Genomic DNA, 26,050 nt, shown 5'->3' on the forward strand with positions numbered 1-26,050 from the left:
GTCCTGTCATTACATCCCACACACGGCTAATTAGTTATTAGTACGCTATGACGTAGTAATTGCCGAGTACAAGAGTAAAAAGTACGGGGTGTACAGGATATGAGGGAAGTTACATATTCTACTTATAACGATCTTGTTCAATCTATCGATGTTGTTATTCAAGGTCTCGTTCGATGCAAAATTCAGTGATACGATATGACTTGATGAAATTATTGCCGATAAGAGCTAAATCTAGATCATTGAGTTTTTTTGACGAATTATACCTATATATAGTTTACTAGTAGCGAAGCAAATAGCGAATTTGGAACAGGATTGCCAACTCGTCTTAATTAAAAATTATTCGTATTTACTACATATTACGAAGTAATTACAAAGACCTGATCTCATGAAAAAAATCGTCATTGACTAAAATAATTTTCTTTTTTATCGTTGTATATAATATATACTTGTTAAATTACAACATACACATTATATTATCAAATCGAAATTATAATTAAAATTCCAGCTCGTAAAAATTGTACGTGTATATATATTTCCCTGTTTATTTCAATCTTTTTATATTTTTATCATCTTTTCATTTATATTTACTCTACTTCTCCTTCCAAGAATTAACTAAATACATTTATTTCTTACGTGCAAAGAATATAAATATAACTAATAATTGTGAATCAAACATAAAGAGACTTTGTAACCAAGTAGCTATTATATACAGTTGCATTCGAAAAAATGAATAAATAAGTAGTGAATGCATATGGGCATCTATTGTTAATATTATATTTATTTGATAAGTCCCTCTTTTTCCCTCCACCCCTTCTCCGTCCTGTTCCTATTTATATATATATTACTCTATAGTATATATTATAATGCACTTATATATTATATATGATGCACACACATACATGTGTGTGTGTGTGTGTGTGTGTGTGTACGCGCGCGTGTGTATAAATGTATAAATGTAAATTCAGCTTTATGTTAAACATTCGTGTGTATTTTTAAATAAATATATAAATTTCTCTCTTGATACGCATGCGTATATATCAACGCGTGTATATCAACTATCAAATATGTACGTATGTGTGATACGCATTAAGCTAGATAATCAGTAATTAGCTATATAATCAGTTACACAAATTTCACAGACAAACACTCAACGGCAGCATTAATTCCTACTTGTAAATTCTTAACTTTCTTTGCTTCAATATGGCACATACATAAATTATCTTATATGTATCATATATTACTGCAGTACTATACATTGCAAAACTCGTAACAATGTTCTGTGATTTCTATGATGGTCATCATACAGAGTGCCGCAAACACATTGTTCACTTCGTATTGTTCGTTCACAGCCATACGTCGCTTCTTCCCGACCGTACTTTCTCTTTACTCCGTGTATTACCGAAAATGTTTTTTTTATAATGATCCATGGATTAATCACATGAATCGCACTGATCGAGTTATACCAACTATATATACGAGTACACGAGGGTAACGTACTTGATTTTCTATACATATATTAAGTATATATGCTATTCAGCTCCTGCCTCTCCCTTGAGAATAGTGTGACTCAATCTTTCGATCCTTCATCGTCATCACTGAATTACACGAATCTCGATAGACATACTAACGTGAAAGAAACTTCTACAAAAATCTAATGATACTTATTTCTTTTAAATTTGTTATCGTAAATGAAATAAATTGATTTTTTTATACTGAATGTTTATAATAAAGAAATTCAAATACGATATAAGATCTTATCCCTTTGTAAGTCATACAGAGTAATTACATTATTAATAAATCTATAGCGCAACCGAGTTCAAACTGAGTTTATCATGATCTTGTAAATCTCAATAGTGTAGATTTCAGTTTCGATTAAACACGATTACTACAATTACCGCACTTTTTTAAGATGACATAAACTTAAAAATCGACCAAAAGTTGATAGATCGTTTTGTAAAATGATTTTTCGATCCAATATGCGTTTCATTTCATTTCGTACACAGTATATTGCATTATTTATCTCTCTCTCTCTCTCTCTCTCTCTCTCTCTCTCTCTCTCACGCGCGCACGCACACCTAGGTTGTGTTTCAAAATTTATTGTCAATACTGAAAATGTATGTATGTATTACGTTACTTATTATGCACTACAGATTTTCAGTACCGGCAGTAAATTTTGGAACACAGCTCTAGATACTCGTGACAAAAATCCACTTGTCGTATATCGCTTTTATGCAAGAGAATCTACATTCACAGGTATAATCGACACCGTGTTCGGTAGAAGAGTTCCGTTTTCACTGTCTTTTTCATTTACATCGGTATGATCTACCAACAGCTTCTGCTGTCGCGCTTGCTTCTTCTCGCGTTCGATCTGGAAATGATAAAATAAACAAAAATAACGTTAGAAAAAAAACACTAAATACTTATATAAGATCGCATTAAAGGTCTCATTTAATTTTTTTCATTTCATTAATTATAAATATCATTAATATCAATTATAAATATCATTAATTATTAACAAATATCTCTTTTAAATTGTGAATATATACGTATACGTATATGTATACGTATACGTGTGTGTGTGTGTGTGTGTGTGTGTGTGTGTGTGTGTGTGTGTGTGTGTGTGTGTGTGTGAGACAAGATCAGCAAACCTTAAAGAATAAACGAAGGTAATGGCATGGAAACACAACGCATTGTCCTTTCTCTTCCTCGGCATCGATGTAAACGCCACGAACTAGGATAGTGTTGCTACAATTGAGAAGGACGAGAAAAACGAAGCAGCCAACGTGAGTAATCCAACAGGACAATTCCGGATTGTCCGGCAGCAGCCAGAGATCCAACGCATTCCATATGCCACGCCAGACGTTGACAGTCCCCAGAAAGCTCAGAAAAAGAAAAACGTCCGCGACCATCAAGCGAACCAGACCCTGAAGACGCGCGCAGATATACCGCATCAACGGTTGTAGACAAAACGTCACGATGACTATAAAATACCCGATAGCCTGGAATTCGGTAAGGAGATTACAACGTTATTTTTTATTACATATAGATCGATGTATTTTTCATCTAATGATATGGGAACTCGTACTCACTGTATGAATATATATATATATATATATATTTCTATTAAAGGGAATATTAAATCACTCAGTCACTTACTACTATTTGTCTTCTACACTCTTTTAAAAAGGCGCCAAAGCCAAAATTCGTGCATCGAAAAAAATGAAAAGAAAACGATAATTTCGACGAATGATGATGTTTATGCCTCGACAAAGATTACATATCGATATGATAAATCTTAAACTGATATTCGACAAATCTCTTTTTCAAATCGTAATGTACTTAATTTAAGCGCGCGATCGCGATGCGACAAATGTAACGAATCACGGATAACGTAAAACGTACATTTCATATGCGCGTATACCGACAATTGTGCCATGTGCCGCGGCAATCATGCAATTGGCGAATATTCAATTATATAATCGAATACCGGGTGTGTAGTGCCATAGCCTAGTGCATGTACGTCGTATGCCTGATGCAATATAAAATTTGCAATTTTGAACGGATTTAAATTAAAAGTTAAAGGAATAAAGTTCTTTACACTTTTCTTCATGCTCACTCGTTCATTATTTGAGACTTGCAACGTCATTTTTTTATTTTATTTAACTTTTAATTTTTATCAAGTGTGTGTGTGTGTATGTGTGTGTGTGTGTGTGTGTGTGTTTTGCCAATTTAATCCGCGATTAATCTATGTCTAGCGATATGATAGTAAAGGCTGGTATTACATTTGTCATACGATAAAGATTTTAAGATTTTTATGATTTTATTGATTGGTTATAGGATAGAGAAAGATTCGACAATTTCTCTTTCTCGCAACCAATCAATAGGCTTGAAATGAATTCTTTGTCGTACGACCAAAAACGGATGATGATGTAATATTAGCCTTAAGTGCCTGCGGATTATTTCATATACTGGTGATATCAGATAGTGCGTTCAAAATTTTCCTCTTACGAAGCGAAATCGAAATGCTTAAATTGCATAATCAACGTATAAGGGTATATTTTTAATATATAATACAGTTTGTTATCAAATTTGTTATATAGACATATATAACATAAATGTCGAAACATTTATGTTACAGATGTTGTGAGATTTAATTGCAGCGTATATGCGTTATATGTGTATAATTTTATAAATGAATAAAAATGCATTCGGATTAAAAATTGGATTCACTTTAATGTTCGCGAATGCGTACGTATTTCTGAAGAACTCCACATCCGTTAATTTCAATCCATTCTCGGTTACGGGAACAATGCTGCCCTTGCAGAATACGAAGGAATTGCGATAGCGATAGAAATAACACAAAAATAATCTATCAGAAATCATATATTTTGCAAAATGCATGATTTCTGATAGATTAATTAAATGTAGCTAATATTCAATGATTCGATATTATATTTTTTCAATTCTTCATTCTTATATTTGACATAGCGTAATGAACAAAACAATTTTTTTTAAGTATTACGAGGATGTTGGAGTGATGAATTCATCAATAATGATCGACATTACTGCATGGTCGTATAAAAATCTCCGAATTGATTGAACAGAATCAGATATCCTTTTACAGGATTAAAGTAGAATTAGGAGGTAGTGCAATGGACTTGCTTATATTAAAATCGAAAAAAACTTAAAAAACATACTTTTTTTTCGTTTTTAATATAAAGTCTACTATTCACACCGCCTAATTTTGCACTACTCCTTCTACTTTGATCCTATAAGAGAATTTTTTATTCCGTTCAGTCAATTCGGAAATTTTTATGCGACCATGCAGTAATGTCGATCATTTGGGGTCACTTAGCCGTTGTTACTTTAAGACCGCGCGTCTTAAGTAATGTCTTAAGACAAGCTAATAACGACTCTCTGATTGGTTCATGATGACTGTACTGACGGTCTTAAATATTATAAAATCCATAAAGCCGATTTTTGATTGGTCGGAGTGTCATTATATCATGCGCAACACCTTGTCTAATTCTACCACAATATAGATGGCTCGATACGAAAAGTATGTGCGATGTATATGTATTTGACAGGACTCTGGAATAAAGATAAAAACAAATAAAACATGAAATTTTAATTATATCCAATACTCTCTTTTTATTTGAAGAAACAAGCACACGCGCGTAGATTGGCGTGAACTAGCACTATTCTTCATATATGTCAAGTAATATAATATGATAGTAATTATACATATAATACAATAGTTACATGCGTATAGTGCAATTGCAAAATGATAGGATCAGGGATAATCTTCAGAGGGGAGTTAAAGGACTTCGATTGTCGATATATAAAAGGTTTATTATATATATGTATATATGTATATATATATTTACCAGTGAGCCAAGGGCAGAATACTCGGGGTTTTCTGGAAATAGGTAAATGTCGATCAAAATCCAAACTCCTCTCCAGACGAAGACAACCAACGTACCCACGACACCAACGCTAAAGGCGCAATCCAGTAAGTACAACGACCAGTCCCTCGTATTCTATAACCGCACGCAATAGATTGCAATATTAACATTATAAATTGTTAAGTAGTATAGTAATATTAGAATAAGAATAAGAGAGTAAAAGAGAGTCATTAAATGTATGATAAAATAGCAATTATGCACTGCAATTCCGTGGTATCATCATGATAATGTATTAATGGTATAATGATACATAAAATGTCAATACAAAAATAATCTTTATCTTATCTCAAATTATTTTCTTCCGTCGTTAACACGACACATACAATAAATGGTATTTACTGCAGATTTGTGAACAAAAAAGAAGTGATGTGCAAAATGTACATGTAATTACTAAAATATAAGCTTTCAATCGATTTTTATCGATTAGACTTGTCATCATCCCACTTCAAAGATGACAATATTGTGTTATTAATATGTTGAGAGAGAGAGAGAGAGAGAGAGAGAGAGAGAGAGAGAGATGGAAATATGTAGAGATCGATTTCAGAAGGAAAGAGAGATAGAGAGCGACCTTAAATATGCATGTCGTATTTCATGTGAAATCACATTTCTATCACAAACAACAATATATATGCTGATGTGGTGGTAGAGAAAAAACAAATCGAATTGTACAACTATGATTTTCGTATGCATCACGCAATGACAATGACAATGACAATTGTACCGATGTTTCCCGAAGGTATAACTAAAAGTGTGTCGCGTAACATTCTTTTCTTGCAACATTTTTTACATTTATAATTACAATTGACAATTATTTTGGAGCGATAATAAAGGAAAGATGAGACCATAGTCATGATTTCAATGTGATTACAAACGACAAATAAATTAGCGCACTTGCACACGTTGCGTTAATGCTTAGCACGTATACGTAGACTATACAGGCGCAATAGTGGTTGACAGTCGGGGGACTTGGCCGGAAACTGCGCTTATATGCACACCGATAACACGTGAGCTTGGACGACGCGTGTAAATGAGGTAACATGCAATTCATGTAATCATGATTTACAAGTTATCATTTATAATTTACGATCTACGACAAAATATCAACAGCATAATTGATAGCGCACGGTGCACAGTGAATATACATAACAAATAAAAGGGTCCTGATAAATGTAAAGTCGAGAGAGAATTGTCTTGGCGCGCGTCCAAGTAATGCTGACTTAACGTAAATCATGAATCCGGATTATTGGCAGCGCTATTGGCCCCTTTTCGCCATCTTCTTTCATATCCTACTTTCTTTCTGCAAATTAAAACATTTTTGTCTATGAAAAAAACTTGAGACAAATTAAGCTGTATATATGTATATACACGTAAATACATTGTGTGTTACTTGAGCTTAAGAAAATTGGCAAACACTTTTTACATCATTTTCTCAAGTTCCTATTATCTGTCTTATTTTTTTTTCTAATTATCGCACAAAATATATGCATGACTCTTGTATTCGTGACTATGAAACCGAATATAATTACAAACCACCAAACAATTCTTGAAATGTGATTTAATCATTACTGAAAGTTTATAAATTTATTCGTTTTTCAAAACAATTTTCATTTCGTATTTAAATGCTACTATCATTCACATAACACGCTCTTACATGGTACAAAACACTCTTTTATACATATGTATATATATCTCGAAAACCAATCAAATTACCTTTAATGTTACCCATATTCACTGAGAAGAGAAGAAGCAAGAAAATGAAAAATATTTAATAGCATATACATACATATATTTGTTTTCCTCCAATATACGTATCTTCGACTCACCGAAATGTACGTGAAAGGGGTAGATAGCATATGGACAATATTCTGTCATTAATATATCATTAGTATCCAATATTTCTTAAATTTTCTTATCTTATTACTATTATACTACAAATTTTCGATAAGCAATCCTTGATTCCTCAAGATTAATCGATTGCACATAAAAGTTCTCCATCGCAAACTATATAAATCCAACTAACTTCCATTTGCTATATAAGATGCAATTTCTATAATTTTAACTCTATTATGATTAGATAGATATTTATGATTAGATAGATGAATCGATCGTTGAAATCGATCGGCGATCTATATTGCAATTTGTGTTTTTTTTTCAAATTAGAATTCAAATTTTCTCTCTGTCTCTCTCCCTCTCCCTCCCTCCCTCCCCCCTCTCTCTCTCTCAACGTAACATTTATTCACAATTGGATTACACGGTTGCGAGTGTAATTTTACACAAGCGCGAATGTGAAACAGTCTTCTTGAAATTTAAATTTGAAAAGGAGAAGAGATTGAAGAAAAATCATGAATCAATCTCATAAGGAGAATAAAATCATCGCCTTGTGCGACGTGATTAAAGAGATGCTCCCGGCATTCAAGAGAGCATCCTTCGGAGAAACAGATCATTGTCAAATACTTACGTTGACGCGAAACATAGTCTGCACTTCAAAGTAACCCGGACACGAATCAAGAACGAGGGAAAACGGCGGCGCGGATACATTACGAACTGCGCGCATGATGCCGAGCGCGAGGAGACTAACGATAGTTATGGCAAAGACTGTGCCGGGCATCAGCTCCGTATAAATGTCCAGGGCATTCCAGGCACCGCGCCAAGCGTTCACGCAGCAAAAGCCAAACACGCCGGTGTAGACTCGTGAGCCGAGATAGTAGGACAGCCGGTGCTTATCTGGATGCAGAATGTCATCCAAGCCATGTTGCAGCACACTGAAGACAAAGAGACCGGTGAAGCCGATCGTGATCGACGCGAAGCTGCTCAACACTGGCTCGTCCGGATAGACATAGAAATCGCTGAGTTCCCAAGTGCCGCGCCAGTAACCAACCACCGCCGGCGCGGCTACGAGCGCGGAGAATATCGTATCCAGGATGGTCAAGATGGCATAATGCAGACGATTTGACGATCTGGTGTCTAGACTTCCAGTCATCCTGGCACCAGCCGCACGCAACTCCACCATCCTTACCCAATCCGGATCAAACTTAGTAGTCACGCCGCTCGTCATTACGCATCGTTTGCATCCTCGAAATTATATATACTATCGTGTAGTTTATAGATGAGAGAAAGAAATGAAATTAAGAAAGGAGTCAACTTTGAAAAACGAACGCCAACTCATCTAGATGCTACCACATATTTTGTTCCTGATATATATTCTCGTACCATAACATTCGATTCAATTTTCGTTTGATGCGGCGGTTCTTATTCATTAAGACTAGCTTGCGTTGTCGTCGTCGTCGTCGTCGTCGTCGTCGTCGTCGTCGTCATCGTCGTCGTTGCCGTCGTCGTCGTCGTCGTCATCGTTGTCGTCGTCATCGTCGCCGTCGCCATCGTCGTCGCCGTCGTCATCGTCGTCGTCGCCGTCGTCGTCGTGACATTGCAAACGAGTCTTCTATCTAGAAAGGACGGTGACATGCCTTCTTTTACCGTATTCCTTCATCAGAGTTTGAGTCAACTTTTTTAGCGCTCTGAGAAAGCATAAATTCGCTCAACGACTCTCATTGAAGCTTCTTCTAGTGGTGAATTTGCTATGAAATATGTTTCTCCTCGAATATAAATCCGTTATGACACGATTTGATTCTTGTAGGCACTCGTCGGACAGAGGATAATCGCTTTTTCGAGGATTCGAGAGAGAAAATTTTGGAAAAAAATGAAAGATAATATACGAAAGTTATTCGCATCGATATCCACCTCAAAGGTTGTCTCTCTCTCTCTCTCTCTCTCTCTCTCTCTCTCTCTCTCTCTCTTTCTCTCTCTCTCTCTCTCTCTCTCTCTCTTTCTCTCTCTCTCTCTCTCTCTCTCTCTCTCATCCAAGCGCTTATAGGCGCTTAGGCGCTTAGGGCCGACGAACTCGATCAAGGAATCGGCGACCGATCGGATCGTACAGCCGACCAGGCCGATCAGCCCAGGCAACGGTCAGGATGACTACTGGCTTATCTTCGGTACAACAGCTATCTTTTATCAAGATCGCTAACCGCTAAACGCGCGGGCCAACACTATCGCATATTAGCGCGAACAACGTTGAAGCATCGTCGCTGACGCGACGGAATACGGACCATACGGCGTATAGTACGGAGGATAGTACCCGCGGTATGCTCTCTTTTCCTCCCTCATTCTCTCCTACACTGACGATCCCCCACCTACGATGCATATGCGTTATAATCGCCTCGTTTCATCGTGTATTGCGGTGCTATCACCGATTAGAACAATCGGTGGCAACCGATGACAGCCATGCGTGTTCCCGCGTGATAATATTCCAAGACTATTCGGTGATCTTCGAACTGACTGAATCGTCGCGTCGCATCCACACACGATCACTTATGTCTTTCTCATCTTCCAATGCTAGCGAATCAATTTTTCTCCGTCATTTTTTATTTTAGATATTCTATTGTAAAAGGGTTGAGAAAGTGTCGTCATTCCTTGAGTAGGTATTTCAATGAAGAAACTTGTTAAAATTTTTTATTGCTATTAAAAGCGGCTAGAAAAATCTGGAAGAAAAAATAAAAATATTTAGATACTCAAACGTGACAAAAGTAAAATAAGTATTTTTTTAAAAAAGAAACATTTGAAATTAAATCCTCAATATCAAATGTAATCAACCAATAGAAAAATGCAATGATTAAATTTCAAGAATAGTCTTGTTGATTTTATTCCGATAGAGAAGAATATTTCAATTACAATAGCATAATTTTTACCTTTAATAGTCACCTTGATATTATTTTTTTCTGAGCAATGTTTCCGGCCTCGTATTCACTTATCCATTGACGTATATTCCTTTAGTCATTGACGCTTTAGCCAAAATCGTCGCTAATCAACTCTTTTTTGTGTATCAATCAAGCTTGGGTTACAACATCTCACCTTCGTGAAACTCTTGATTCGTCCCAGCAAGCCTCGTCAGGGTCACAAGATCCATTACCATGTCGAAAATGTCATACGGAAAATATTGAAAATATTAATTCTCGAATGTTTACTCCATAAACTTATCTGAAATTATTCGCAACCATAGCGCGATACACACGTATCGATTTTGATAGAAAAAAAACTCAAATTAATTAATCCATATTGAATCCATATAATTAATTGACTCTGACGTATATTTATGTCTAAATATGTACTATAAAAATAATCAATTGAATTAGCTACAACATTCTAAGATGTATTATAATATGGAAAGTTTTTAACCCTCGCAATTACCGCATATATTTTTACTTCCGTCGTTATCGCACGGGAGCGTACAGTACACCCCGTCAATGTCAAGTGTCTCTAATTTTCGATAAGATCCACTGATTAAAGTAAATGTGTAAAATCTTCATTTTGTGGAGGACCTAAATAAGGGCGTATAAGTAGAACTGCAACTAGAAAATTGTAAATTACAAAAAATATTTATTGAACAAAAGTCAATTTTTCAAATTATCACGAAAAATGTTTTTTTTTTCCAAAAAATTATTATAATCGTACTTAATACAAAAATAAAAATAAGGAAATTAAAGGAATGAACTGTTGAAAGTGTATATTTTAATTAAATTAAAAGCATGTGTCAAAATATTAATTCTCGTACAAGTACATGCATTTATTTTGACAAATAAAATTGCACGATTTTTATTTTATAAAAAAAGCACGACTGCTATTGCTTTTTCATACACAACTAATGACGCTAGGAAAAAATATACGTGTTGATCACTTAAGCTTTTTCTTCTACACCCAGTACCTCATTTACCGTTTTCTACAAATGTTGCACAATTTTCAAATGTTCTGAGTATATCATACCTCCGTATATAGTAACCGAGGATTAACAATAATTCAGTTAAAAAATTATTATTTATTGAATATTATATTAAACGCTGTGACATTTATATTTCTTAAAAAATATCGTGTTATATCGTAGGAAAAACTATTATACATATAAAGTTATGTACACACACACGTATACGCACATATATGCACATTTGAATTTAAATTAGATATTAATAAAACATGTCAAAGATAAAGAAGTAATCTCAATGAATTAATAATACAAATGGTAGGTACTTGTTAATAATGAAGCTGAATCGGTATAGTATAGTATTGCTTATATTTGTTTGAGACATCGTTTAGAAACAACTATATGAAATTTTAATAATTTTTCCTCTCTCTCTCTCTCTCTCTCTCTCTCTCTCTCTCTCTCTCTCTCTCTTTCTCTGCTGATTTATAAATAATATTTGAAAACAGATTACATTTTTCTTTCATTGCTATATTTAACAATGATGCTATACGTAACTCGTCATTGGAAATTTCTGACTTGAGAAGAAATAGTCATGTCAAATTTCGCAGATAAAATCACTACTCATGTCAAACGCAATACGATCGTTAAATATAATATAAACGATCGATAAATTGTGTCAAATATGATCGAAAAACCTGATAACGTTTCTTTGCAGATAAGTAATGTTAGTTTGCAATCGCAGCGCCTGCGTATCTCTATTATCAATGCATGATAATCGGTAAGAACGCGTTTCGTAAACTTCCGGGGAAAATCAACATAATGAAGACATCGTCGTGTGATTTTTCTGTTTTTATAAAATTGCAAGAGCTCTCGGCTGTACTCGGCTCTACGCTCGTTTGTTTGCTTTCTCCTTATCATTTCCACATTTTCAATCGACAAATTTTACGCGCATAATATTGGAGAAATCATTCAAAGATTTGAAAAAAGAAGAGAGATCAGGAAGGTCCTTGTTGAGGAACAAAAAACAAAAGTAAGAAAAACGTGCATGTGAAATATATATGTTTATATATTTGCGCAATAATTCGTGTGCGCGATGATTAAATGAACTATAATTATTTATCAGTCTTTATCTAATACGATATCTATCTACATCAAACCTGACGCAAACATTCGATAACGCGCTCTGTTGGAAACAACTAAATCTTCATCAGCTTCACTCGAGACGACTCTTGTGATAACGTTTGAAAAAGAATTCTTTTTTTACAACCTGCAGAAAACAAACTAGCAATTCTGTTGTTACTTTCATACGTTATGTCGGTTATGTATATATGTTTACATCGAAACGTACGAGAGAGAGAGAGAGAGAGAGAGAGAGAGAGAGAGAGACTTCGCTTTCAAATTTAAACAATTATTGTTTACATAGATTATAAGTTAAATAGCTACAACATAGCACAATCTTTGCGATACGGTGTAAATCAATTAATTTTACGATAATATGATCGAGCTCAAATACACACGTTTTTCTGCATGTAAATCATAAATAAAAATTAGAAAATTTAAATTAGACAAGTGTGTACGAGGATACTCGGGACGTATATACCACTCTGTGTTCCGTACACTCGTTAAACACCATTTGACAATTGAGTACAGGGTCGGGCGGCTCTTTAGGCGGTAATCAAAGAAGCGATTGTCACGATGCGCGAACAATCGTCAAAGCAGTGGCGTAAGAGATCAAAACTATGAAATTATATAAGAAAATAAGGCCAGGGATTCGAAATAAAAACGGAAACCTTCGATCGACTCCTTGGATCATCATGGGGCATTATAGAGATCGAATTATAGCCCACAGCACAGCAAAGTCGTCTAAAAGATGACTAAAAGATGACTAAAAGATGACTAAATTGTTATAAAGATATATCTTTTAGTGAGACAGATGTACGTCGCATCGCGTTAATTATTTTTATAGCCTTATTCATATGATAACTAAAGAATTACTTCTGAAGATATCTTTTAGCCATCCTTAAGACTTGTGTATTTTAATTTTTATATTTTGGCATATAACATTAGGTTTAATAACAGGTCCCTGAATTAGTTTTTACATAGAATTAAATGAAATATTGCATGTCAATATATATCCCATTGCAATGTTTGCCGTGTCGCTGTGCGCAAGAGTCATATTATCTTTCATCATAATTCCTTTTGGGGATTCGCTTTCAAAAAAGATTTTATCAGTGTTCATTAAAACACTGGTAAAATTTCTCATAATCCTGCACCTTTTATTCCATCTTATATGGTTTTCAAACACGAAAAATGAATTCCATCGCGTCCGTCTGCTAGCGATCTCGCTTACTGCTCGCGGGTGAGTGATGAAAAGTATATAAAATAAAGAAAAGCGATTATATCTTTTAGAGCTATCTTTTTATTATCTTTTCGATAATACGAAATTAAATATCTTTTAGTCGACTTTCCGCGTTTTGTCGAAACGGCAACCGGCATAAAAAAATAACGAAAAGATGTCTTTTTTAAGTTATCTTTTCGACAAGAACTAAAAGACGTCTTATAGATCTTTATTATCTTTTCGTCTTACCGAAAAGAATATCTAAAAACGATATCTTTTTGCTATATTTTAAACTTAGACGTACTGCATCTTGTCGAAAAGACAACTTCAAAAAGACAGCTTTTTGTTATCTTTCAATATTTCGTGCTGTCTAGTAGTGCAGTTTCATAATCAATAAATGCGTCAAGAAAGCTCGACAATTGTAGAAAACATCGTAGAAAATTCCCGACACGAATCTATGAGACCCGATATTCCACTCGCGTGTTTATCGACATTATTATTCGCATCGATTATCTTATATTGTGGAAGACGGAAACAATTAAGATTGAACAGCGTTTATTCATATGTACAAGAATTTCCGATAATTTAAATTCTAAATAACCACGCACGCACTCATTAATAATTTAATCATACATATATTGGCCTCTTTTTACACACAAGTATATTACGTATTATTTGTATAAATACGTTTATATAACTGTTTTTTATCCCTGAACGTCACAAATCACAAATACGTCTTCGCAGATGTGTGTGTGTGTGTGTGTGTGTGTGTGTGTGTGTGTGTGTGTGTGTGTGTGTGTGTGTGTGTGTGTGTGTGTGTGTGTAGAAGAATAAGATTTACGATATATATATATATATATATATATATATATATATATATATATCGTAAATCTTATTCTTCTGAGAACGAGGACAAGAAATTAAACTAAACTAAATTATTCAATGTTTATAACTTACCACATTGTATCTAGTGGGAAATTTAAAAACGCAACAAGGCGTGTCGATGAGAATTATCAATGGAGTTGCTATCAAGTTTCGAATAGAACGTAGAATCGCCAGACATACCAGCAGCGAGCATGTCAAAGACGTTGTTATCCTATATATATAGGAAAATAAATGTAAAACGACAATTAATAAACTGCCTGCTGCTATTTATATCGATCCAAATAATCTCCATTTTCTCTATTTCGATATCAGAGCTGTTATCGCTAATAGCGACAAATGGAAAATGTTGCTGAAATATTATCACAACGTTACCATGTGTGCACAAATAGATGATTATTGATGATGATCCAACTACCCCGCCAATGCGCGATGCACGCCACTCCAAAGGTGTAAGTATACAGGATTCGTAAAGCCCAATAAGGCAGTCGTTTTCGCCAATTTAATTTAGTCCATTTCTTCATGTAAATGTCGTGAAATCGATCTTTGAAAACCGTGTATGCTACGTGCAAAGCTGCGCCGAACGTAAAACAAAACCAGCTGGGAAACCTATTAACAAAATCTTCCTAAATACACGCCAGCGTAATGGACATGAATGGATAATGTTTAACGTTTCATCATCTGCAAATGATAAAAAAAAATACATAATAGATTCTTGATACAAAACGCCATTCTGCTATGTGTCTCTGTCTATAGGTGTAAATACCTGATAACTTAAGAAATTCATTGTACCTTTCGGGTGTATATCGTCTGTAATTACACACGAGCCAATTGTGTACAATGACACAATGTTAGAAAAAATAAAAAAAATTAAAAAACTCCCCATAGAGAAACCATTGTAATTGACAATAGGCAATTGCAACAGCGTGCAAGTGAACCACTCCTGTATCTTTCGACTCTACGCAACTCATAAGGTTCGTTCGCGTCGCATGTTCCAGCATGCTCCAATGTGCTCTTGCTACAGCTTCTATTCACTTCAACGAGCGCGTTAGAATGAGTAAATGCTATGGTAGGAGCATTTTAAAGCATGTTAGAGCATGCGACGCGAATAACCTATATAGTTACAACTTTCGGTATCGTTAGCGCCATCAGAACCGCCATTAGAACTTGATCATGTCACGTTATGGAATGAAAATAAAACTGATGCATAAAACTCATTGATTACATTTATCTGCAATGCTCGAATATAGAGCGTTCATTATAAAAAAAAAAACAAGTTCAAGCCAGCAAAGCGGCTAGGCTGCACGCTCGCGAAGAGAATGCGGAATGAGAATGCTTGATTGGTTCTTACCTGTGGATTCAATCAATCATATTTAATTGCTCGACGAGCAGATCTAGCTGCTTTACCTACTTGAACTCGCTCAATATCAATGTGTTTTTTATTCGTCTAATAAGAGTCAGACGCAATTACGTTATTTTATCCAATGTGACGGCTTGATTTCTAACAGCATCGAAAATTCAATACTCACGAGCTGCAAGATCGCTCGTAAAAGTTCGCGTTTTACTCACAAATATTTTGGATATATATAATAGATATACATATAGGTATATCAAATAGAATATATAGTCGGCACTAACTTTACCTGCGCATATAGAAAATTATTCTGGTATGTAGAATATAGATTTGATCTTGTATATACACGCATACATTACAGATATTACATACTTTACTTACATCATAATTTTCAGAACAAACTACATTTGTTAATTTGTACGTGTGTGTACACATCTGTCAATGTGTACGTGTATGTATACTACTAAACTATTAATGTTCTAATAATTTCATGATGTTATCAATTCAACAAGTAGCCTCCAGTCTCTCTCTCTCTCTCTCTCTCTCTCTCTCTCTCTCTCTCTCTCTCTCTCTCTCACCCCCTCCCTCCTTCCCTCCCCCTCTCTCTATAATATTTTTTATAACATCGTTGATTAAACTGGATTCTCGATAACAATCGAGAAATAGTAAAACACACTCTCTTTTATAATTTGGACTTCACATTTCTAACTAGATACCTATTTCGATCTGTAACATCTAAATGAAGAAATAATTATGTAAAATTAACATAGAGCAATAATTTTTATTACTGTATTATTGTAAGTTCGTTGACTTTGTAAGGGATTATTTAAAAATGCTGTTATATATTTCACTGAGAAAGACTTTGTAAGTCGAAACATTTGGAAAATTTTATAGCATTGTACTTATTTAATTAAAGAACAATTTTTATTTTATGAATAATTATAATTGCTCGTTTAAAAAAGCCTTGACTTAATTATAATAGGCTTATTATTGGGTCATCTAAAAAGTATCCGCAGTTTTTTGTCATTAGATGTGTGTTGATGGTCATATATCTAGTGACAAAGTACCGCGGATACTTTTTAGATGATCCAATATATGTTAGCTTCATATCATCGAAAATGATATTTCAGCTTCACTCGCGCATATCTCGCAATTATTCCAATTGCGAGAACAAACTCTTCTGTTAAGTACTTTTGTTACTCACAATTCTGCACGATGATCCATGCTTGCCCATACACCCCTCCAAAAGCCGATCGATAAAGGAGCAACGATACTCGTAGAGATCATGGTATCGAATAATGAAAATGCTCGTTTTTTCCTTCTCGATCGTTTCAAATCCTCCGATGATCCTTTTATCGGTTTAAACACTTTCTCGAAGAGGCCGGCGTTCCCACAACATTTATGTGATTTTTCTTCCTATGATGTCGTAATTGCAAAATTGATTAAAAAAGACTAAATTATATACGAATGCAGAAAACGGATGTATTTCGGACGATCTATACAAGATAGTCAATTTAACAATGTACATATTTGCTAAGTAAGTTTACAGAAATTTATCACTAATTTATTTAAAATTTTATTGATTGAAATAAACAGGGTTGTCACAATTAAATTCTTCATTCTAAAATTCTATATAACTTTTCTCTGGTTTCCAAATAAAATTTCATAATTTTCTCTGAAGCTGTCAATACAATATTGTATTTTGAAATCTTCTGTATTTTCATCTTGATTTAAAAATTAATCGTTACATATTTTCTTAAGAGAGAGCTAGGTCAATTCAACATATAGGTTGTGTTCCAAAATTGACTGCCAGTACTGAAAAATCTATAGTAAACGTAAAGTAATATAACTATAGCATTTTCAGTGCTGGCAGTAAATTTGGAACACAATAATGTACAATAAATTACTATTTATGTTGTTGACATTGCTTACATATTTAATTGTTAAGTTGGTAGTATTTCAAAACTGTGTAGGCATACGTATGTTAAATTTCTTTAAAGCCATAAATTTTAATTTTCCAACAAATTTTGCAAAATTTCCTGATTTTTCCATGATATCTCCAATCGTTATGTAATTTCCCTGACAATTAATTATTCCCTTGATTTCCTTGATTTCCTTGAATTTAATTTATGGTAACCTGCAGTAGCAACCCTTATAAAATTACGTAGTGTAATCTTGGAAATATAAGACATTTTCATGCACGATACTTGTAAATGTATTTATTGTTAAATGTAATATATTGTGTGTGTGTGTGTGTGTGTGTGTGTGTGTGTGTGTGTGTGTGTGTGTGTGTGTGTGTGTGTGTGTGTGTGTGTGTGTGTGTGTATGTCTAATTCAGAAATAATTTTTTGAAATATGTAGGTATAGATTTAGCTCATAGAGGTCTATATATACATACTTATATATATAATTTTACCTTGGAGCTATTTCGTGTGTCTTCATCGATAATTGATATTATCTTATCATTCTCATACTTGTTATCTGCTTCTTCCGTTTCCGCTTTTTCTGCACTGCAGCTTGTATTAAACGCAGAACGATTATTTTCATATTTGTCAATCGATGTTAATACAATACTGTCACATTTAGCATCAATTATGTTTAGATTAGATTTCTGCGATATTACCGTTTGTTCGATATTGCTGTTTGAACGAAAATGTGATGTTTCTATAGTAAACTCTTTGTCGTCAGGCAATGGCGGATGTGATTCCGTATCATAGAACATATTTATCCTTTCTTACGATTATGTGCCATAGAAGAAAATTCCTTTTTCCAATCGTCGCATATATGATATGCGTACGCTGCATATACGTAAACTATATAAATTTCAACACAAAATCGATACGATACGAATGGAAACGTAGATATATACGCTAAAGAAGATATATATACCTAGTCGAATAGATGTAGAACGTACGATTGCTTTACCGCGCTCGACTGCACTTTATTGCACTCGGTTGTAAAAGCGAATACAAAAAGACTGGCGCAACTTCCATATTGCGTTAGCCACTTATACTACAGAATATACATACGCGTATATCCTCTAATATACCTTACAAATAAAATACATAAGACATCTGACTAGCTCGATCTTTCACCGTTCCGTCTATCACGACCATGCTTGGCCGAAAATTCATATTTTAAATATAAAATTACAAATTTGCCAATGTTATTCCTTACAATTATTAATTTCGCACTTTTCTCGTTGCCATTACAAAACATATTCTCGACAATGAGAGTGATCAAGTGTTTTTGTTTTTCTTTTTTAAATTTCAAATACAAATCTTCCAAGCATAATATTCTGTTATTGTTTTTAACTAGGTTGGGCAAAATACTCAAAAAATTGTATTTAAATACAAAATACAAAATACTCAAAAAAGTTGTATTAAAATACAAAATACTTTCAAAAAAATATACAAATACAAAATACAAAATACTCTCAATAAAATTAAAATATTTAAATACGTATTTTAAATACATATTATATCAAATACTTTCACTCTTGGCTGAGACACAATATTAGAGATTGTTGTTTACCAAATGTAAACAAGGATAAATGATACACATCATGCGTGAAATGGAACGCACTTTAAACTAAGTCAGCAATGGTGCGATTTTAACTTTAATCAAAAAAATTTTTTACATAATTTAAATGTATGTAGTATTTACAAATTTAAAATACAAAATATAAAAAAAAAGTATTTAAATGCAAAATACAAAATACTCTTTAAAAAAGTATTCAAATACGAAATACAAAAATGTATTTAAATATGTATTTTAAATACATGTCTTTCAAATACTGTTCACTTCTGATTTTTAATACCCCGCGCCCAGGATACTACATCGTAACTGTTTATGTAACTTATCCAAGTATGAGTAATATCCAATATGTCCGAATATTATTATACATGTATGTATAATAAGTAATACTCGATAATATTTTGAAACGTATTATCACCAGATGATATTGAAACGATACGCAATGTACAGTAATTTAGCGCACAGTTATGTGGCCTACAGATATACTTGATTATATACTATTCTATTAGCATTCAGGTGTTGTATAAATACACGTTTTCGCTGTGAATTTCTGTACATCAAGCCGAGAAACATAATTCCATATTCAAAGTAACGTAATAAACGATAAGAGGAAAATACAACGAAAGACTCTATAAATATGTAAAATATACATAAGATAATAACATATAAAGTATTAAAAAAAAACAATTAATAATTCAACTCCTTTGCTCGCGAATGTAGTTACGAAAACATAAATAATGCGAGATTGTTGCATAATTATCTAGACTAGACTACAATGTATCTAGACTAGAAATGCTCTGATGGCATTTTAATTGATTCTGTATATTGTACGTTTCATTTTACTGTAATTGCACAAAAAAAAACCTGAATAATAAAATTACAAACATATTATAAATTTTATTATTGTTATTGTCAAACTCATTTTTCAAAATTCTTTCTTGTAATTTAAAAAGTCAATCTTGTAATTTCGTCATTTAGTATTATCGATTTTGTACTGGATTATAAATAAACTCTCCCCTTTGTAATAATTATTTAAATAAAGCCAGTTTGAAAACTTTTTATTGTGATCCTTACAAAGTAATCGGTTAAGCTTACGCTCTCTATAAATTTTTATTACATTTTATTTTATATTTTCCGCAAACCATATAAAGAAATGTAAAATTAAGATTCGATGTTTCAATCTTATGATATTCAAACATTCTAGGCCATCATTATTTGTTTATTAATAAATCAATACATTTCCATTTATAATTTTATATCATGAAATGTATATATCATACAAAATATTTCGTAAAGCTGACGATTGTGTCAAACTTCACAAGCGTATAGTTGATAATAGTCTCCAGTCTGTGTATGTACATACATTTTTTAAATCTGATTTGCCCAAATCTTTTGATTTTGAAAAGTATGAAAACATTAATGCAGAAATTTGTTTGTTTTCCTCTTTTAATACGCTGTTGAAGTTTGACGCAAATCTTCGTACAGTACTCTTCGCATATACGCAACTAATGAGACACTTGTCAAAAGAAATAGAGAACACCAACATTGTGAACAATTCATCATTTGTTTAAAATGAACAACAAGAATCATCACATGTATATGTATGTACATACATACATATACACACATATATATGTATACATATTCATTCAAACTTGTCATAACTCAAAAAATGTTGGTTCGTTTTACAAATTAAAATTGTAACATTTAAATATCCGTGTGATGTAAAAAGAATGTGTCTGTTTTTATTAACAAACTTTTTGACAATAATATCCTTTTATTATATCGCTTTGAAATAGAAACGTCAACTGAATTTTCTCATATATTTCTCAAAATATATGTGAAAAATGTTTACGAACTATTCGTTTCATTCTTTGATGCTACAAAAAGTCGTAATTACCTCGTATATAAGTATATATATATATATTAAGATTTAGTATAACAATGTGCACAATATAGAAGATACTTCGGATAGTTAATTTTATATATATATATATATATATATATATATATATATATATATATATATAAATAATTTTACACACACACACACACACACACACCACCGCGCGCGTATATGCATATGCATATGCACGCATACGCTCTGATATAAATTATAAAAAGAGTTTCAAGTATACCTTCCATATTGTATGACATCTTATTATATATTTGCGCGTTTTAACAATACCAACAACAAATCTGGCTAGAAATTAGTGCCTAATGCAAAGCAGGCCATCGAATATTTTCTTGTTGATGTTTACATATATTGCAGTCACATCCGCTTGCACGTGACAACTGAATATGTGACTTTTAATGTTCTACACATACATTAAATATTATATGTTGCGTTGTGTATAATTAGAATCATTTATCATGTAAGAAATATGCAAATCGAACTTTAATAAATGTACAAATTGTCCGTATGTTTTATCTGCATTTAATATTATAATACTGTTGGAACTTTTCATTAGTTTTTTATTATTCTAGTCACTATTATTCTACTTACCTAAAAATTGTCAAGTCTCTATTGTATCGTTATGAATTAATCGCTATCCATTGCGGCAGATTCTTTAACCAAATTTTCCTTTAAATTAGATTCATCTACATAATTATATTTTGAATTCTTCTCTTCTGCAGATTTTACACACTGAAACAAATTAATAGCATACAATTATAAAAATCAACTTTGCGTACAAAAATTGCATCATGGAATTGATTTTTTAAAAAAATTATATTTGATAACTAAAAATACGAAATAAGAACAGTCTATTTTTTTATATATATGTATATGTATCTCTTTGTTCCGTATTGCCGAGTAAAATATTGCTATAAACATATATGTATAGAGATACATGTTAACTATATATTAGGTGTTGGAATTAATTCGTAGCGTTTTACAAGTGATGGGAAGTACTTTCATTAATGTATTTTTTAATGCTCATGTGAAATAAATAACATTCTTTCATTAAAAACGCTACGAATTAATTCCAACACCTAATAATACTGAAAGAAATGAAATCAAAATTTTATTTAGAGAAATTAAAGAATGTACAAGATCTACTAGGATTAGTCTAAAAGTAAGTTTCTCTAAGTTTTAGGAAAAAATGGAAAAAAAAATTTAAAAATCAAAACAATTTTTTAACTTTTTTTTAATCTTCGTCTTTGTTTTTTCTAAAATAGGGAAACTTACTTTTGGGCTTAACCCTTGTATTATATTATATGTATTATATTATATTGTATTATATGTATCTAAATATCATGAAAATACAGTAAGACATGTAATAAGCCGATATACACATTATGAAAACTCATACAAAAATAAGATAATCCTTACTTCTTCGATACGTATTCTAGGTGCCATTATTTGTTCAGGATAATGCCATGGCTTATAATTTGGATTATTAAGTATTTTCCAGCTTGGATAGCCCACAGAAGCTTTATGCAATCTTTTTACCATCTACAAAATATATCTTCATAAGCAAATATTACATTTATTTGTTTGATACTTGATATTTCATTGTAATATCTTACTTTAGGAGCAAATATTTGTGTGACTTTATTAACAAGCCATACAGGTAATTTCCCATGTGGGTCTGTGTGTGATACATAACCCAACTCGGAACCGTCTCCGTTGCGCGAAGGCCTTACAATATAGCCTTAAATATAATAATACTTTTGGATGAAAGGTAAAACATAAATTGTGTGTGTGCGTGTGCGTGTGTGCGTGTGTGCGTGTGCGTGTGTGTGTATGTGTGTGCGTGCGTGCGTGCGTGCGTGCGTGCGTGCGTGCGTGCGTGCGTGTGTGTGTGTGTGTGTGTGTGTGTGTGTGTGTGTGTGTGTGTGTGTGTGTGTACATATATGAAAAATGTAAAAAACCCATCAGAGCCTACATCAGTTCGGATGTACAGAAGATTCTTTATTTTTGTATGAATGTAACAAAACGAATAAAATATACGTTTCGACCCTTCAATTCGGATCCTTATCAATATAAAATATAAATCGAAATTACATAAATAACGCAAATTCCAAGTTGATGATTCTCGACAATTTAGTTCGTTCTTCTTTTATCCAAATGCCAAAATAGCTATGTAATGAATAGGCCAATGATTATCAAAAATATTAACTTATACAATAATAATATAAAAACTTACATAAATAAAACCGAAGTCATATATATTGCATCACTAAGTAGAATCACATCGCTCATCAGATTGTCGGGTTTCCTGTGTAGTCATTCAAAAGAAACACGAAAACGAAAAATTAGAGAATTATTAAAATCATTTGTTTAAATTTTAATTATATCAACTTACATGTACGTTGAGTCGCAAGAAAACGCTTATATATAAGTTGATATAATTAAAATTCAAGCATATGATTTTAATAATTCTCTAATTTTTCGTTTTCATGTTTCTTTTGAATGACTACACAGCAAATCTGACAATCTGATGAGCGATGTGATTCTATTTAGTGACGCAATATATATGATTTCGGTTTTACTTTATGTAAATTTTTATATTATTATTGTATAAGTTAATATTTTTGATAATCATTGAGCTATTCATTACATAGCTAATTTGGAATTTGGATAAAGAAGAACGAACTAAATTGTCGGGAATCAACTTGGAATTTGCGTTATTTATATAATTTCGATTTATATTTTATATTGATAAAGACCCAAATTGAAGGGTCGAAACGTATATTTTATTTGTTTTATTATATTCACAGGAAAATAAAGAATTTTCTGTGCATCCCAACAGCTGATGTAGGCTCTGATGGGCTTTTTTACATTTTTTACCGATAGATTCTTTCAAGCCTCATTTTATATATATATATATATATATATATATATATATATATATATATAAATAATGCATATAAAACACAATTTTATTTGCTTTGTACTAATATTACCTGTGAGGTAAGATGTTGCTCGTATAAAGTGTTTTCTAGGTGGATAATCTTTATGATAAACAGAATGATTCAATATTAACTGTTCTATACCAGTATCCAGCCAAGATCGTTGAAGGACAAAGTCTCTATTTTTTAACGGAGATGGACATGCCACTAAAATTTGTATACTAACAATAAAGCGAGATGTAAACATTAAAATTCTAAGATTCATAAATAACGTAATACTTGCTGGAATAATATCCAATATCATTGTTTGGATTAAAAAACCCTATATCTTTTGATTCAATCATATGAGTGTCCCAAATTTTTCTATACTCAGGGTCATGTAGAACATCGTACAGTGTTTCTGGTGAAACATCAGGGAAACGTGTTCTAATCTATAATATTAAGTCAGTCAATCTCATTCGAAAAGTAAAATTTATTTGCTGAAAGAAGAACTTACTTTCACCATTTTAAAACTAATTCCTGGGACGGATTTTGTCCAAACAGATAAATCAGGCTTGTTATAATCTAATTTCCAATTGTTATTATCGTCATACAGCTGCTTCAGTTTCTCAAAATCTTTATCTTCTGCAATTTTGACGATGCCAACATCCATTGTAATGATCTATATAAAAGCAAAACAATATAAATAATTATATATATATATATATATATATATATATATATATATATTTATAAAAAAGATTTCTATATATAGATTTATAAAAAAGACCTCTCTCTTTCGAAATTTTTTCCACACACACACACACACACACCTGATATTTGTTAGAAGTTTATCAATAGAAGGACAAGACTATCATTTTCTTATTCATTCAATTTATAATATATCTATAAACATCTACACATGGCATGTTATTTAAAGAATATTCCAGCATATAATGATTCTTTCTATGTTCCATCTGCAAGAAAAAATTATTTTTATTACAATATATTACATAGTCAAGATTTGAAAGAAAAAAAAAGAAAAATAAAGAATGAAGGAAGAGAAGAGAAGAGAAGAGAGAAGAGAAAAGAGATAGGAAGGAAAGAAAGAGAAGGAAAGGAAAGAGAGAAAAGAAAAAGGCAGAATAAGAATACATATACATGCATGCTTCTATCGCAGTCCATTACTTTCCCATTTGTGGTCTGGAAGGAGCTGGTGATAATCAAGTCATATCACACATTCCGTTTAAAAAGCTCGTTATCGCAGGTGATAAAGATTTGAGGTAATTAAATGTTTAGATGACTTTCGAGCATGTCTCGCCAACGAGCTACAGTGACGATGTGTTACTTCCAAATGGCACATACGAACTAAATGTGTCGCTGACAACATCGAGAACGGATGATGCGAGCGAACTCGTATGTTTCAATAATCACGCGGTAACATACTTTTGAACAACTGGTTTGCACTAATCTTTTTACACTCGAAGCCCGACTTTGAATATATAAACGCAATTGTTTTATCGTTGTCTACTCGGAAGCTGTAAAAGCAAACAGCTCGTTTAGCATACTCGTTATTGTACGTGCCATCAAATTATGGTGAGAATTTCAGATTTGTTGTTGGATGCTATCATGTGTTGTGACTCACAAGCCTTCAACTTTGGCACACCGATGTCAATAGTCGGCTTGTCATTATCAGCTGATGAAACCATTGATCTATAGGGTTCATCCAGATGCGCAACTGCACACTGAGCTCCGCTCAGGGAGCTCTTTCATCTGATTGGAGCTCTTTCATCCATATTTTAGGATTTAATAGAATAATCCAATCAAATGAAAGAGCTGACTGAAGCTACGGTCCACTTGCTTCTTCCAAATATTCTGAACGTTACGCT

General features: G+C 32.8%; 3 protein-coding genes across 11 annotated transcripts; all 3 read right to left on the reverse strand.

Moving 5' to 3' along the window:
* Positions 1–760: 760 nt before the first annotated feature.
* LOC105152943 (hypothetical protein) lies at positions 761–9,631 on the reverse strand. Of its 3 annotated transcripts, XM_011067509.2 has the most exons (5): positions 7,924–9,631; positions 5,483–5,540; positions 5,388–5,419; positions 2,649–2,999; positions 761–2,368 (listed from the first exon to the last, which is right to left on the reverse strand). In XM_011067509.2, the coding sequence occupies exons 1-5, from the start codon at positions 8,518–8,520 to the stop codon at positions 2,228–2,230; spliced, it is 1,179 nt and encodes a 392-aa protein (XP_011065811.1). In that variant the 5' UTR covers positions 8,521–9,631; the 3' UTR covers positions 761–2,227. The 3 variants fall into 3 exon arrangements, with proteins under 3 accessions (XP_011065811.1, XP_011065810.1, XP_087272392.1); XM_011067508.2 differs by having other exon boundaries at positions 5,388–5,540; positions 7,924–9,627; XM_087416266.1 differs by lacking the exons at positions 5,388–5,419; positions 5,483–5,540.
* Positions 9,632–9,866: 235 nt separating this feature from the next.
* LOC105152942 (uncharacterized) lies at positions 9,867–18,671 on the reverse strand. 4 transcript variants are annotated; one of them, XM_087416268.1, is made up of 7 exons: positions 18,205–18,671; positions 16,993–17,204; positions 14,810–15,043; positions 14,510–14,648; positions 10,707–10,867; positions 10,208–10,496; positions 9,867–10,000 (listed from the first exon to the last, which is right to left on the reverse strand). In XM_087416268.1, exons 1-5 carry the CDS (start codon positions 18,508–18,510, stop codon positions 10,838–10,840), a joined length of 921 nt encoding a protein of 306 aa, XP_087272394.1. In that variant the 5' UTR covers positions 18,511–18,671; the 3' UTR covers positions 9,867–10,000; positions 10,208–10,496; positions 10,707–10,837. The 4 variants fall into 4 exon arrangements, with proteins under 4 accessions (XP_087272394.1, XP_087272396.1, XP_087272395.1 ...); XM_087416270.1 differs by having other exon boundaries at positions 10,208–10,286; positions 10,371–10,867; XM_087416269.1 differs by having other exon boundaries at positions 10,221–10,867.
* A 1,695-nt stretch (positions 18,672–20,366) lies between these two features.
* Positions 20,367–25,894, reverse strand: LOC105147388 (START domain-containing protein 10). Of its 4 annotated transcripts, XM_087416272.1 has the most exons (9): positions 25,327–25,893; positions 24,995–25,138; positions 24,679–24,843; positions 24,466–24,613; positions 24,237–24,389; positions 22,857–22,981; positions 22,660–22,782; positions 21,832–21,972; positions 20,367–21,643 (listed from the first exon to the last, which is right to left on the reverse strand). In XM_087416272.1, the coding sequence occupies exons 3-8, from the start codon at positions 24,832–24,834 to the stop codon at positions 21,868–21,870; spliced, it is 810 nt and encodes a 269-aa protein (XP_087272398.1). In that variant the 5' UTR covers positions 24,835–24,843; positions 24,995–25,138; positions 25,327–25,893; the 3' UTR covers positions 20,367–21,643; positions 21,832–21,867. The 4 variants fall into 4 exon arrangements, with proteins under 4 accessions (XP_087272398.1, XP_087272400.1, XP_087272397.1 ...); XM_087416274.1 differs by having other exon boundaries at positions 20,367–21,972; positions 25,350–25,894; XM_087416271.1 differs by having other exon boundaries at positions 20,367–21,972; positions 25,327–25,894.
* Between the last annotated feature and the right edge of the window lie 156 nt (positions 25,895–26,050).

Source organism: Acromyrmex echinatior, chromosome 19 (assembly GCF_024713525.1).
Source record: "Acromyrmex echinatior isolate Ae372 chromosome 19, ASM2471352v2, whole genome shotgun sequence".
In the NCBI taxonomy this organism is placed as follows: domain Eukaryota; kingdom Metazoa; phylum Arthropoda; class Insecta; order Hymenoptera; family Formicidae; genus Acromyrmex; species Acromyrmex echinatior.

Bases quoted from the DNA above. Each gene is read 5' to 3' on its own strand.
- LOC105152943 (XM_011067508.2), bottom strand. From the start codon at position 8,520: ATGACGAGCGGCGTGACTACTAAGTTTGATCCGGATTGGGTAAGGATG. The intron at 3,000-5,387 runs GTAAATATATAT...ACCGAATTCCAG, and splicing joins ATTCTGCCCTTGGCTCACTG to GCTATCGGGTATTTTATAGT. The intron at 2,369-2,648 runs GTTTGCTGATCT...TATCATTTCCAG, and splicing joins ACCTTCGTTTATTCTTTAAG to ATCGAACGCGAGAAGAAGCA.
- LOC105152942 (XM_087416268.1), bottom strand. From the start codon at position 18,510: ATGTTCTATGATACGGAATCACATCCGCCATTGCCTGACGACAAAGAG. The intron at 14,649-14,809 runs GTAACGTTGTGA...CTATATATATAG, and splicing joins CATCTATTTGTGCACACATG to GATAACAACGTCTTTGACAT. The intron at 10,868-14,509 runs GTAAGTTATAAA...ACAATTTTCTAG, and splicing joins TTCCCACTAGATACAATGTG to TTGCAGTTCTACTTATACGC.
- LOC105147388 (XM_087416274.1), bottom strand. From the start codon at position 24,834: ATGGATGTTGGCATCGTCAAAATTGCAGAAGATAAAGATTTTGAGAAA. The intron at 24,390-24,465 runs GCAAGTATTACG...TACAAATTTTAG, and splicing joins TGATATTGGATATTATTCCA to TGGCATGTCCATCTCCGTTA. The intron at 22,783-22,856 runs GTAAGATATTAC...TATATTTTGTAG, and splicing joins CACAAATATTTGCTCCTAAA to ATGGTAAAAAGATTGCATAA.